General features: G+C 37.4%; 1 protein-coding gene across 1 annotated transcript in view; it reads right to left on the bottom strand.

Annotated features, from left to right (window-relative positions):
• Positions 1–1,940: 1,940 nt before the first annotated feature.
• Positions 1,941–13,533, bottom strand: part of aldh1a1 (aldehyde dehydrogenase 1 family member A1) — a 32,683-nt gene continuing 21,090 nt past the window's right edge. Inside the window, 7 exon segments of the mRNA NM_001292215.1 lie at positions 1,941–2,329; positions 3,973–4,047; positions 4,610–4,767; positions 6,151–6,315; positions 11,608–11,792; positions 12,452–12,554; positions 13,233–13,346. Coding sequence (NP_001279144.1) covers positions 2,257–2,329; positions 3,973–4,047; positions 4,610–4,767; positions 6,151–6,315; positions 11,608–11,792; positions 12,452–12,554; positions 13,233–13,346 — 873 coding nt within the window. The 3' untranslated portion in view covers positions 1,941–2,256.

The raw sequence follows: 13,533 nt of genomic DNA, 5'->3' as shown, positions 1-13,533 counted from the left end.
AAGGATTATTATTATATCACATCATTAGCACTTACTAGCTGTAGTGCAGAAATAGCAGATGCGCGCTTACAGGCTGTATTGAATTACCCATGTGTGAATTATACATTAAATCAGATTTTATACAATTTGTACATGTTTGCCTGGAACTCAGATTTTGCATAAGTCCTTCATAGATCTAGCAATTGAGAAAGACATCCTCTCCTGCAGGTGGTTAGAAAATTGCCACCGAGGTAAGGTTGGCGCTTCCTGATGCACAATCGTAGGGACAAGAAAATCATTGAACAACACAACTTGCATTTTATAGTGCCCTTCATGCAGTATTAAGTCTTAGAGTGCTACACAGTAGTGGGGTTGAATGCAGAGCAACGGAGCAGGGGGCAGTGACCTTTGGCACAGTCAAAGAAGGCCTTAAGTTTGGTTTCAAAGACATAAATTGAGAGTGAGGTGGAAGGATTGAGTTAGGCAGACAAGATCAGGCTGTCATGTCCATTGTTCCAGGGTTAAATTTCAAACCAGTGCTGCTTCTTCCTCAGTATGTTGATTATACTTTTAAAAGGGAAATTGGCAAATATTTGCAAAACTCAAATGTAAAATACCATTGGTGGGTTTAAATACATAGCTCTTTCAGAGGTGGCAAAATGGGTGTAAAATTCTATGATTCTGGACATCACGTTTTACTTTGAGGCCTTGGAGCCAGTTATACATAGAAAATAGCTTCCTCAACTACATAGGCATGTAATAATTGGATCTTTTGGATGTAAACAAAATCACCAGTTTATCATCAGTTACTATAGGAAAAACTTTTAGTTGGAATCAGAGCGACTGATAATAATCTAGTGTGACATATGACCTTTGACTCTGTGTTTTGATATGAAACCATAAGAAAATGTTGATACTGCATAAATGTTGGTAGCCGCATAAAAACCTGTCTCCAAGTGCTTTTTTATTTCAACTAAGATTTGCTTTTCTTTTAATAAAATGCAATTTAAGACAAATTACAGCTTTCTCTTTCTTCCTACAACGTTATTGAATAAATGGAGGGATTGATGCAGGCAGACAAGGTTGATAGGCTGTTCCCACGGGCTAGGGAGTCTGTAACCAGGGAACACAATTAGGATAAATATAAACGACTAGGGGATCGAAAAGAAAATTTAGCAGGATCTACTTCATACGTTGATGTGGACTGCACCATCCATTGATCACCAAGGTTTGAATTAGAATAAATAAACCACAATGAAAAGCATACGAGAAAACACAAAAGAACCTGTCTTATCATGTTTAAATATGCCATATCATGTTTAAACATCTCAAAGTGCTTTGCAAATTATAGTCAAGTGTACTGTAAGTAAAAGTGTAAGTCATTTGCCCCACACAATATTTTGTGACTAAATTAATCTGGGGGAACGGTTGGCCAAGGAATACCAGGAAAAGCTCCTTTCTCTTTTCATACAATATCATGGGAAGCGTACTGTCCACCTGACAATCAGGCAGGCAGGACCTTGGTTTAATAGCTCATTTAAAAGACAGCACCTTTTGACAATGCATCATTCCTCAGTACTGCACTGAAGTGTAAGTCTTGACTTCGAATTCAAGTCCAGATATGTGTCTTAATCCCCCATTCTTCTAAAATAGAGATCAGAACCTAATCAACTGAGCCATATAGTTCTCCGCTTGGTTGTAACAGGGAATTGATTTGTGTACTTGTCGAAGCTTGTATTCCCCATTTTGTTATGAAAATGATTCATTATGGTTTCATTTTAATAATTCACTTTCTGTCTGACAAAATTGTTTAAAAATAATTGATCTTAAATAAGCCAGGCAGTTCATTGACATTTCAAATAATGCACCTATAAAAGCAAAGCAATTTCCAGGCTTAGTAAACATCACTGAAATCATTTTTTTTAAATGACAAAAGATAGGTGACAGTAACCACTTTGACTGAAGTTGCTGAGATAAGACTTTTATTTATGACAAGTCAGAAGTGCTAGAAATAAAGATTTCAAACTGAAAACAAGTAAAACTTTAAACATTTCTGTTGAGTTTTGCTACATAAATACTATGGGATGAATACTACTAACACATATTATTGTTAAAGCTTTGTGAGCCACAGCAGCTTCAAAACATTGGTCTGCATGATTATGAAACCACACAGATGAAACAGTATTCACTGAACGGTCGTCGTTTAAAAATCTTCCTGTTGTGGTATCCAGTCTGTTCCTAAATCTTGAGGCATTAAGTATTTTGCTTTAGGACATCTTACGAATTTTTCTGAGGAATTTTGATGGTGATCGTCTTTACCTCTGTGTATTCCTGGAGACCATATTCTCCCCTAGGGAAAATCAACATTAAAACAATTACATTCACTAGTCACTGAATTAAATTATATGCAGCCTGCATCAAATAAGAACTCGATGAAATCTGTGTTTCTTAGTTTGGTCAGCTGGGTGTCTGACGCACATAGAAACCCATTGCTATGCTTAAGAGTATCCACATCCTCATGTCATCTATGCTTGGAAATTTTCTGCACACGCCCTTCCCAGAAGGTATCAGGCACAGGTTGGTAGGAGCCAAGGCTTGGGGACCCTAGAGTACAAGTTGGAGGGCTGTACTGCTGAAATTAAACCAATTAAAACCATGTCATTGTGAAACATTACTTGAGAGCAGTATTGAAGGATTTAGGGAATAATGCAACCTGAGATTGAGTTTCCATTGAGATGTAAATGTTTACACATGAGATGAACAAATACTAAATGTTTGAAACCTTTCCCCAATTTAATTTTGCGATTTGGGAATTTTTAAACAATAAATTAATTTTACTGGTATGTGTTATCGAGAGGATGTCTCAAAGTGCTTTACTGTACATGTTTTGAAATTTTGTATTTTGAAAGCAAACACAGCAATCAGTTTGTTAAGTTTTCTCTGGAAAAGATGTGGTTAAGTACATAATTCGGTACCTTTTTGGCTGTGAAGGGAATGGGCTTGGAGGGATGATTTTATTTTCATGTCACAAGCTTTTTATTTTTTAAATGGGCATGAGGGGTGGGGGTGGTATTGGGCTCTAAAATGTGAGATTCTCAAATCAAATACTTCCAAGTTCCTAGAATGGATCTCAGGCTAGCCCTCTAGTTCTCTGCTCCAACTATTAGTTCAGATTCTGATCCATGAAACAAGATTGCATTTAAAAGGGGCTTCCAGTGGCCAGGAGATTAGCAACAGTGCTGAGTTCTGAAAAGTTGACCCTAGATATTCAAGGTCCAAAATTCTATCTAGTCTTAGTCTACAAAAAAGCGAATTTTGCTTTAAATTTAACTATCGCGCAGAATTGTAGAACATTCTTAAATCAATTTTAATTTTGAAGCTGGTTCTTCTTATGTGCTATGGTAATTAAGACTAAATTGAATTTTTGTTCCCGATTCTGCACAATTAGCTAAATCTTACAATGTAAACACAGTTTAAGAGTAGGTGGAATTTGGACCTATCGGATAACTAAAGGATTTGCTATTTACAAATCAATTTACAACAACATACTTGAATTTACAAATATTGAAAATTATCCTCCTTGACATTACCAATGTTACTTTTGAGAAATAAATGTGTACATCCATGGGACCATTTTGGTCCTTTGTGTATAATTTACGTCAGATCAACCTGAGTTTTGCACAATGAGCTATAATCCTATACTGGAAGGTCAATCTCATTAAAAATGTTTTAACTCTATCCCAACCGCAATCTTGCAAATGTTGGGTCTTAAACATATTTTCTCCTTAATGTCTCCATGTTGGTCATGAAGCAGCTAAAAATCCCAACTTTCTCACAACCAGACACTTGTTTCTACAGATTATCATGTGCTTTGCAGCATAAAGTGATGTCCAACCCAAAACATCACATTCATTCACAATAAGGTCATCAATATCCTTTAGAAACAGTAAAGAGTTAAATAAATAAGAACTCATATTCATTTTCAATACTTACATTTCTCTACCATTTCCAGACATTTTAAATCCACCAAAAGGACTCTGAACGTGCAGGGCATTGTAGCAGTTAACCCTGCAGGAATATTAATATTGTAATGCAACACAGTAGAACTCCTATTTTACCAGCAGAGCTGTGTGAAAACATCACTGAATTTTATAAGGCAACCTTATTATGTCACTCTTTGTTTTAGCAAGGTTTGGGTTATAGCACTGGTTCCCCAGCTTCATGTGCTGATTAGTTGGCTTCTACATAAAAAAAATGGTGCCTTCATCACTTCCTCTGTGCAGAAAGCATTCCTGATGTCACTTCCAGCACTTGTTGAGCCATACTGGTCATGTCAGCAGTGCTTGTGCATAATACATATGTGCAGTGCACAGGAAGTGATATTAACAAAATTCAAGTACTCCAAGATGCTGCCCAGGGAAGGGGGCTATATAAATGTAAGTTGTTGTTGTACTATTCACATGTGTTTCCATGTGCGCAGAAGTGACTTCAGTGTCAACCTAACCACATGGAAGTCGTCTATTTTTCTGTAACATGGTATCTGCACTATTGATAGATGACCATAGATGACCATATTATAACAAGATTTCCCAGTATAAAATTGAAATAGATTATATCTCAAGATACTTACCAAACAGTACCAGCTTGAAGAGCTGAAGCCAATGTCATGGCTTTATTAATGTCTTTGGTGAAAACTGCAGCAACCAAACCATATTGGGTATTGTTGGCTCTCTTAATAACTTCATCTATTGCTTTAAACTTGAAGATCTGTTGCACTGGCCCAAAGATCTTTCCAAATAAAAGAGAAAAATCAAGTGTTAAGGAAATTTATCAAGCTGGGAATTGCCAGCCTGAAGGATGACAGTATTCTAAATCAGGACTGATTGGACTAATGCTTTCAGAATGTGTTAATTGTTTATATATATATACCTACACTGTAAATATGTATACACATACACAGTAAAACTTGCATAAGTCTTATCTTTATAAATCGTATAATTGTCTAAGTCATAGTGCACCCAAGCTTCTTATCAAAACACTTACTTTTTTTGCACTAGTCTTATTTTATAAACAAATCATCTCCTAACTCGTAACACTGCTGCCCTATCCTCCATAACTCTCGGCTGTATTGAATCGCGGGAAATTACGTCTTGACCCATCGATGCATGCACACTTACTTGCAAGGGCTGCATTGAATCACTGGAAACGTAATTTTGACCTGTCTCCGCGTGTGCAGAAGAACTTCATTTTCCGTGATTCAATGTAATTGCAATAGTTGCTGGTAAGTGGGAATGCGGAGATGGGTGAACATGCTTTGAATCGAGGGAAACATAGTCTTGACTCATTACCACATATTGGCTGCACTGAACTATGCATGCGCAGTGTAGATTGTTGATTAAATTGAATTTTATTTGATTTATACAAGTTTGCCTGTTATTCATACTTTGTGTAAGTCATATTAAATGTTATGGTCCTGAATGATAAAACTTGTGCGAGTTTAAGTGTTTATTTAAAGTACATTAATGAAGTGCTTTAAAAGCTCAATCCAATTAGAAGATTGAAAGGGGGTTGTTGAGGAGGATAGTGTGGTTTCAAGAAGGAATTGGCTTTATTATTTATGGCAGTATATTTGGGAATATGTGAGAGCTTGAGAGATGGTATGTGAAAATGGGTCAAGCCAGATGGACTGCCATGTTCTTTCCCTGTTCTGCACATGCCTAGATTCCTGTGAGATAATATTATTTTTGTTAATAAAATAAATCCAACATTTCCAGCTGTATTCCACATTGTTACATTCCTTTGAACCCAGTCAGCTCGGATGATCTGAACTGCAGACTTTATGGCTGTTAACAATACTGTTCCTTGATGGGTTGTTAGGAGGTATGCTTTTCTGGTGTGTGATAGAACCTTTGCCAATATTTCCTCCCCCGAGGTGGAATAATCCAGCATCACAAACTGGGTCTTTATCAAGTTAGCTAGACTGACATCATGTGTCAGGATCCTTACTCAGGCATAATACTGTCAGAGTTAACAAGCAGCCCAAGAAAGGATTGTTATTTAAACACTCAAACAAAACATATTCCCCTTTCTAGCGAGCAGTTCCAAATGAGGAATAGAACTCTAAAAGATATAAGTGCAATACCAGCTGGCATGTATCTATCTCTATATTACCTCTTCCTTGGCAATGCGCATCTCATCTGTGACATCTGAGAATACTGTAGGCTGAATGTAGAAGCCTTTATCTCCCCAAGGCAAACCTCCGCACTCCAGCTTGGCTCCTTCCTTCTTCCCACTCTCAATTAAATTGAGGATTTTATCATATTGTGCTTTGTCAATCTGAAAATTGTACCACAGAAAATAAGTTAGTATATTTTTCCAACTAAAACCACTTATGTTTGCAAATGTCTGAGCACTTCTATTTAAGAAAGTTTCATGCAAAAAATACCTTGTATATGTTGAAGTTTCATTTACAACTGAACTGTTCTTTATTTTATTTGGTTTTGTGTGTCCCTGGCTGCTCCCGTCGCTCGGCAAACATTGGCCTGCTTCATGTCCCTTGCCTGATCCACCCCACCATCGATGGATGCATGTCACTACTTTGGGACGTCCTCCTGATATGAAAGGCGCTATACAAATGTAATTTGTTGTTGTATTCAAACATTCAGCTCCTATTCTCTGGAATTCCATCCACCTCCCCCCACCATCTTCAAAACCTGCTTCAAGACCCATGGCTTCAACCACCCTTTCGTCTATTTTCTCTCCCTTCCTCAGCTACCCCTCCTCACCCCCCCCTCCCACCTGGCTTACTCCCACTGCAAAAATTAACAATGTAAGTCGGGGAAGACCTTCTTATTTTCAACTTTGGAGAGTTTCAGGTTGGCACACAGTGGGGGCTACGGATGGTCAAAATTGTCAAAGATTCTGTCAATACTGTTTTCTACTCTCAGTTGGGAGACCTTATTTCAATATTTTAATATTTTACTATTATTATCAAAGCATTTGATACAAGGAAGTATTTCTTTACCCAGAGGGTAATTAACAAATGGAACACATTGCTGGAAAAAGGTTGGATTGATGCTGGTGATAGTGGGAAATCTCATATAAAAATTGGGGAGGACAAATTTGCAGGGCTATGGGGAGAGAGCGGGGAAGTGGGACTCATTTGGATAGCTCTTTCAAAGAGCCAGGACAGACACGATGGGCTGAATGGCCTGCTTCTGTGCTGTATAATTCTGTGAATCTATGATTGTAAGTATAAGAAACCTATAATGGGTGTTCTTACCAGTTACTCTAGAAGCTTGGATGCGGAGGATAGAGAAGGATTTACCAGTATATAAATAATAATAATCCTTGCATTTGATATAGCACTTTTCATGTCTTCAAGATGTCTCAAAACGCTTCACAGAATAGACTGTAAAGTGGATTGACTGTATATTTCTGGGCGAATGCGGCAGCCAATTGCGCACTGTAGTGTCCCACAAACGGTCATGGATTGAAATGACCAATTTATTATGATTTTTTGAGGGATTATCATCAGGTATGTGGAGTAAGGAAACTTGCCCAAGGTTTCATCCTGCCGGGAATCGAATCTGGGTCTCTCACTTGCAAAGCAAGTGCTTTAACCACTGAGCTACAGGACTCCACTCCAAATGTGATCATGATGGCATTTTGAAACTTACTTAGTGGAAAAGAACCTCAGACAGAAGAGGCTATGGATTTCATCTCTACAAATACTGTTTCAGCGCTTTGGGACGTCCTCACGACGTGAAAAGCGCTCTACAAATGTAATTTTGTTGTTGTTGTTTGTTGTTAAGACTGGAATAAATGTATCTGAAATGTTTAGTCTCGGCAATTTTGATCTAAGTGTAGCATGGTGCAAAAAAGGGAAATTAGAGATTTCATTTTAACAAGCACAACATTCAATCAAAAGAAGGGAAGTCTGCAGCCAATAGCCTGGTGGATTTCCATTGCAAACAGTGCACTTTGTTTTCTGAGAGGAATATCCTATTCCTCTTAGGAATATCCTATTCCTCTTAGGAACTTAGTGGCATTCAAACACTGGAGGAAATGTCAAAATGTAGTGCAATCTTGCCCTCAAGTAGATTCTGGCCTTATTGGGATTAGTAGCGAGTGTTTTGTGGGAAAATGCAGCAACCAATTTGTGCATAGCAATGTTCCACAAACAGTCGTGAAGTGAAAATCAATTTTATTTACAGGATTTTTGGCCAGGGCACTGGGAGAAGCTCCATCCAGTTTTTGAATGGTACCTTAGATCATGAACAGGCAAACAGGACCTTGGTTTAAATCTCATCTGAAGGAAGGCAACTCCTACAATGCAGTACAACCCCAAGACTGCACTGGAGTGTTAGCATTTAGACTATATGGATTCCAAGTTTTGATGTCTTCACTAGTAGAGAATACTGAACTATAATAAGGCAACTGACCAATTTCCAGAATATTATGCTTTTAAAAACTATTTTCCAAATACAGACTAGATTAAGTAATTTTGAATAAAAAGCATGATTTTAATTTTAAGGCATAGACCAGGTGAAATGTAGGTCACAGAGCACTTTTCACAGAGTGTTAGCTATTGTGTACCAAACCCATAGGGTTTCTTTAATTATAATTCCCACTTCTGACTTTGTGACTTAAATTGTGCTTCAGATTGTTCACAGCATTACAACTAAGATATGCCCCTATTAATTTGAAATCTTTTATCTATTCACTGGGTATTTTTTGAGCCGTTTTATTAATTACATAACCAAGGACATCCGTAATTATCTGTACACATGCATTAACCCAACTTGTGTATGAGATCCAATTTGAGCATGTGGGCAATGCTTGTCACTAGTTAGTCATGTTTCCTCATGTTTTGTCAGAGAGAATGATTGGCTAATTCCAGTGAAATAAAATCTTGGGAGGAATTGCTCAGAAATGTCAATTTAAATGTAATCGGTTCCCACGAAGATTGGATTGCTGTGCAGAGAGTTTGATTTAACCTTCAAACAATTCATGATGGTCACAATAGATTTTTAACAAAAATAAATCATATTCTGGAAAATGGGCAACTTGCTTTATTATTGTTCCCTGTATGCAATATTCTCTACTAGTAAAACATAATACAGCCGCCTATAAAACAGTCATGTGCTATTCTGCTGACTGCACCACATAAACAGTTACACATCATAAAGAAGTCATTTTCCAGACACAAACTGAACGTGTAAGCACTGAGCTTTGTCTGCTGTAGCAGCCAGCAAAGGTATATAATATACATATAAGAGATGTAAGATGTTAGATCTCAAGTACATAACCTCATACTCTTTAGGACACTATCCTTTTAAATGGGACATTATTCCTTCTTGCAGCTATGAGTCATTAACTGGCTCAGTGAATTCTACAATACTGTACCATAGTTTTCCTTTAACTCTGTCTTGGAAAGACAATTTATTGCAATTTGTAAAATTTGTTGTTACCAGATAGCACTGAAATGCTGATGTGAATGACTTTACTGTTACAGTATCATATTTAAAGACTGATAGCCACTCCATTGTCACATTTTGCCAATGCTGGGATATATGACAAATATGTGGGATATGAAAGAATTAGGTCACAGTCATGCATTTCCTTTTAACAAATCAGAAGCAAACCTTTATCTATCTTCAACAATTCAGTTAATTAACAAATTGTATTAAAATTGCATATATTTATAATAATCAAGAATGACCAAGCACAGAATTGTGATTAAGTTTAATAAGATGATTAAGTACTAAAATCTACTGAATATTTCTCCACTGAATCCATTAATAGTTTTAAGCAGATTATAGATATCACAGGTCTATGGTAAAGTCAGGCCCCTATACGTTTACATGGTGCACACAATACACCTCAACTCCATTCTCAACAATCATCGATAAACGGGGTTTCCATTGTCTGCTTTTAGGTGTCAGGTTGCAGATAATTTTCAGATGTCAACTCTTCCATTGTGGATTATGCTGAAACTGTCACAATCAGCTCACTTTTGATCCTTATTGGCATCACTGAAATGACTTCACCTTTTTCAGGTTAGAATTTCATGTCCTGGCTTCCTGAAGTGAGGGTTACCAATTGTATCATAATAATAATCCTTGCATTTTACATAGCACCTTATCATGTCTTTGAGATGTCTCAAAGTGCTTCACAGAATATACCGTAAAGTGAATTGACTTTTTATTTTATTTTTATATTTTGTGGGCGAAACGCGGTGGCCAACTGCGCACAGCAGTGTCCCACAAACTGTCGAGTGACCAAGTTATTATTATTTTTTCTTGAAGGGATTATTACCCCCCGAAAATTATTCACAAGGTAAAATATGGATTTTTTTGGCCTTTTATTTCTCATATTATAGATGGAAAAAATTGAGCAGGAAACACTTTGGTGCTAAGAATGTAGATAAATTCAGCAAAAAATGATGAGAACCAATTCTACCACTCGCTTACATGTTATACCCATGTTAAAGGTAACCAGAGAATGCAAAAATGTTTTATAGGAAAATTCCAAACAGCTTCTTAACTTTCAGATAATTTTTCCTGACTCCGAATAGTGCACTTGAGTGGCAAAAATTCATCCTGAAGCACATTGCATGTTCAAAGGTCAATGTGACACACCTCAGATGTTGAAAAAAGTCCTTGAAAATAGCTGAAGAATTTTGGGAGGAGGGGGAATCGGAAAAAAATATTTTTTTACTGATCCATTTGTACTGTAAAAATTGGTAAATTCTGACTTTAAAGGTTCCTAATCGTTCTATAGGTACAAAATGGCAATATGGGGAATACAACAACACCAAACAACAAAATTACATTTGTAAAGCGCCTTTCACATCAGGAGGACGTCCCAAGGTGCTGAACAGTCGGGAATCAGATAAAGGATATCTGATCCCAGAGTTTGCATCCGTATTGTTTAACCAGGTAAACCAGCATAGCTTGCCATTGTTGCTCATGCACATCAAATTTGAAAATTCATGACTGAAGAGTTGTCTTTTATCTGATTTACACTTTAAATTGTAATTCAGAACAAAATGGAAAATCAACCTGGGTTGCCTGCTCCTATTCACTACCTATCTAGTGACACTTGCTGAAAATGAAATGTATGGAAGTTGATCACTTTGGGGGGATCAGCTGGGTGTCTGACACAAATGAAAACCCATCACCGTGCTTAAGAGTATCCAAACCAGATTGAGAGTTCCATACAAGCCACCTACTCATGGAAATTTCCGTATCTGGAATGGAATATGCTCTCTTACCAGAATGATGCACTCTGCTTACCTAATTCCATCAACAACAACTTGCATTTATATAGCTCCCTTCACCCGGGATAGCAACCCGGAGCACTTTGAGACAGTATTAAACACAGATTGCCAAGAGTCAAGGCTTGGGGATCCCAGACTTTGTATCCCTATTGTTTAACATTAACCAGTTAAAATGGAATAGCTTGCCATTGTTGATGAAAACAGGATCTTGCCTATAGTCCGTGCCTTCAAGTTAATACCGTCGGGGGAAGAGGAGATAAAAGTGGCACAAATATATATATTTATAACATATTTTAGCTCAGTTTTATCAGAGAACTAACACAGTAACATCAATTCATTAGTACCTGTGGCCCATGAGTGACGGATACATGTAGAGGATTTCCTATTACATGCTTTTGGGCTAACTCAGTGCTTTTGCGGACAAATTCTTTGTAGATGGATTCTTCCACAAATATTCTGGATCCTGCCAAACAGCACTGTCCCTGATTGAAGAACAAGCCATGATGTGCCTGTTGAACAGCATAATCCACTGTGGGAAAAAAAGAAGTCAAATTAGAAAAATAATTTGCTGGTAATGTGGGACATCATTGAAGATCTTTCACATGGTATTTGTAAGGGTTCAAATCCATTGTTGTGTTTCTATAAAATATATTCCAGTAGCTCCTATATGACTTTTCCAAGAAGTGTGTTTGGACCGAGCGGAGGCTTCATTAAGGTAGGTTAAAATAAATATATATTGAGCTAATAGTCTAGGCTGACATTCCATGGGAGTGCTGGGGGTGTGCTCCACTGTCAGAAGTACTGTCCTTTGGGTCAGTCATTAAGCTGAGGTCTGTCCATTCAGGTATTCCCTTGTGAGGCGGGGCAAGTGCTCTAACCACTGAGCTACAAGACTTCACAATTCTGCAATTCTGGTATTGCATTAAATTAGTTTTGCATGTTTGAAATTTTGCCATTGGCATCCTGCACCCAAGTGAAATATTGCTATGCTATGTCTGTCTGTCTGTCTGTCTGTCTGTCTAAGCAGTTAACATATCATAGAGTCATAAAACATTTACAGCACAGCAGAAGCCATTCAACCCATTAAGTGATGGCAAATGGAGAGGGTTAGAAGTGATAATAAGATGTAATGGGAAAGAATCTGTTCAACATGCAATGATAAAATAGAAATAACTTTGTAATACTAACAGTCTGCATCAGCGAATATGATGTTGGGGTTCTTCCCTCCAAGCTCCAGGGTTACTCTCTTTAGATTACTCCTTCCTGCTGCCTCCTGTATAAGTTTACCAACCTGAAAGGAGGGTGGAAATGAAATTTTTCAATATAAGAGTTCATCTCCATCACTTTGTTCACAAGAAGACACAAGCCTCATTCCCCTTATTACTCACAATGTTCTTTCACCTGTGCAAAGTACTCAATATTTTAATATTTTAATATAATAATATTTTAAAATTACAATTACGTCTACTATTTTTCAGAATTGTCTCTGCTGCTGATTCACAACAATTGTACCTATACAGATGTATTTATAATAATAGTAAATAGTATATTCAAGGCTGGATTCTGTACCTTCACAGTCCCTGGCAGTCTAGTGCAGCTTTATCCTGTTTGTGTGCTGGGAATTGACATCTGCATTTAGGAAGGAAATTCTGATTCATAGATGCTGAATCTTTTGATCTCCAAATCTCAGTCCTCTATTGAATTTAAGTGAATATTCTTCCCTACATTAAGGATCTGAATACCATCCAACGCTTTGTTTCTACCTCTGAGAGCCCCATGTGAAATCAAGGAAGTTACACTTGTAACCTTTCATAAGTAACAGTACAAAATTCCAATACAAATTACATTTATATAGCACCTTTCACGTCGGGAGGACGTCTCAAGGCACTAACAATTACTACCAGCACCGACAGCAAACTCTGAAAAGATCTAAACTCAGTTGAGTACATACATATTTCTTTCAAGGTACCTCAGTTGAACCAGTGAAGGCCACTTTCTCTATGTCCATATGATTGGCTATGGCAGCTCCTGCTGTAGTTCCATATCCTGGTACAATATTCACCACTCCAGGAGGAAATCCTGCCTGCGTAAAAAATCAGTCACATTTTTAAGGTAATTAACTAGTGAGTTAATAATTCTTGCATTTTGATATAGCTCCTTTTCACGTCGTTGAAACATTTCAAAGTGCTTCAGGATATACTGTAAAGCTGATTGACTGTATTTTTGGTTGAAATGCAGCAGACAGTTGTGCACTGCAATGTCCCACAAAC

This window comes from Callorhinchus milii, unplaced genomic scaffold (assembly GCF_018977255.1).
Source record: "Callorhinchus milii isolate IMCB2004 unplaced genomic scaffold, IMCB_Cmil_1.0 Scaffold1, whole genome shotgun sequence".
Classification (NCBI taxonomy): Eukaryota; Metazoa; Chordata; class Chondrichthyes; order Chimaeriformes; family Callorhinchidae; genus Callorhinchus; species Callorhinchus milii.
Note: the sequence above shows the minus strand (reverse complement) of the source record. Positions and strands in the feature narration are given on the sequence as shown.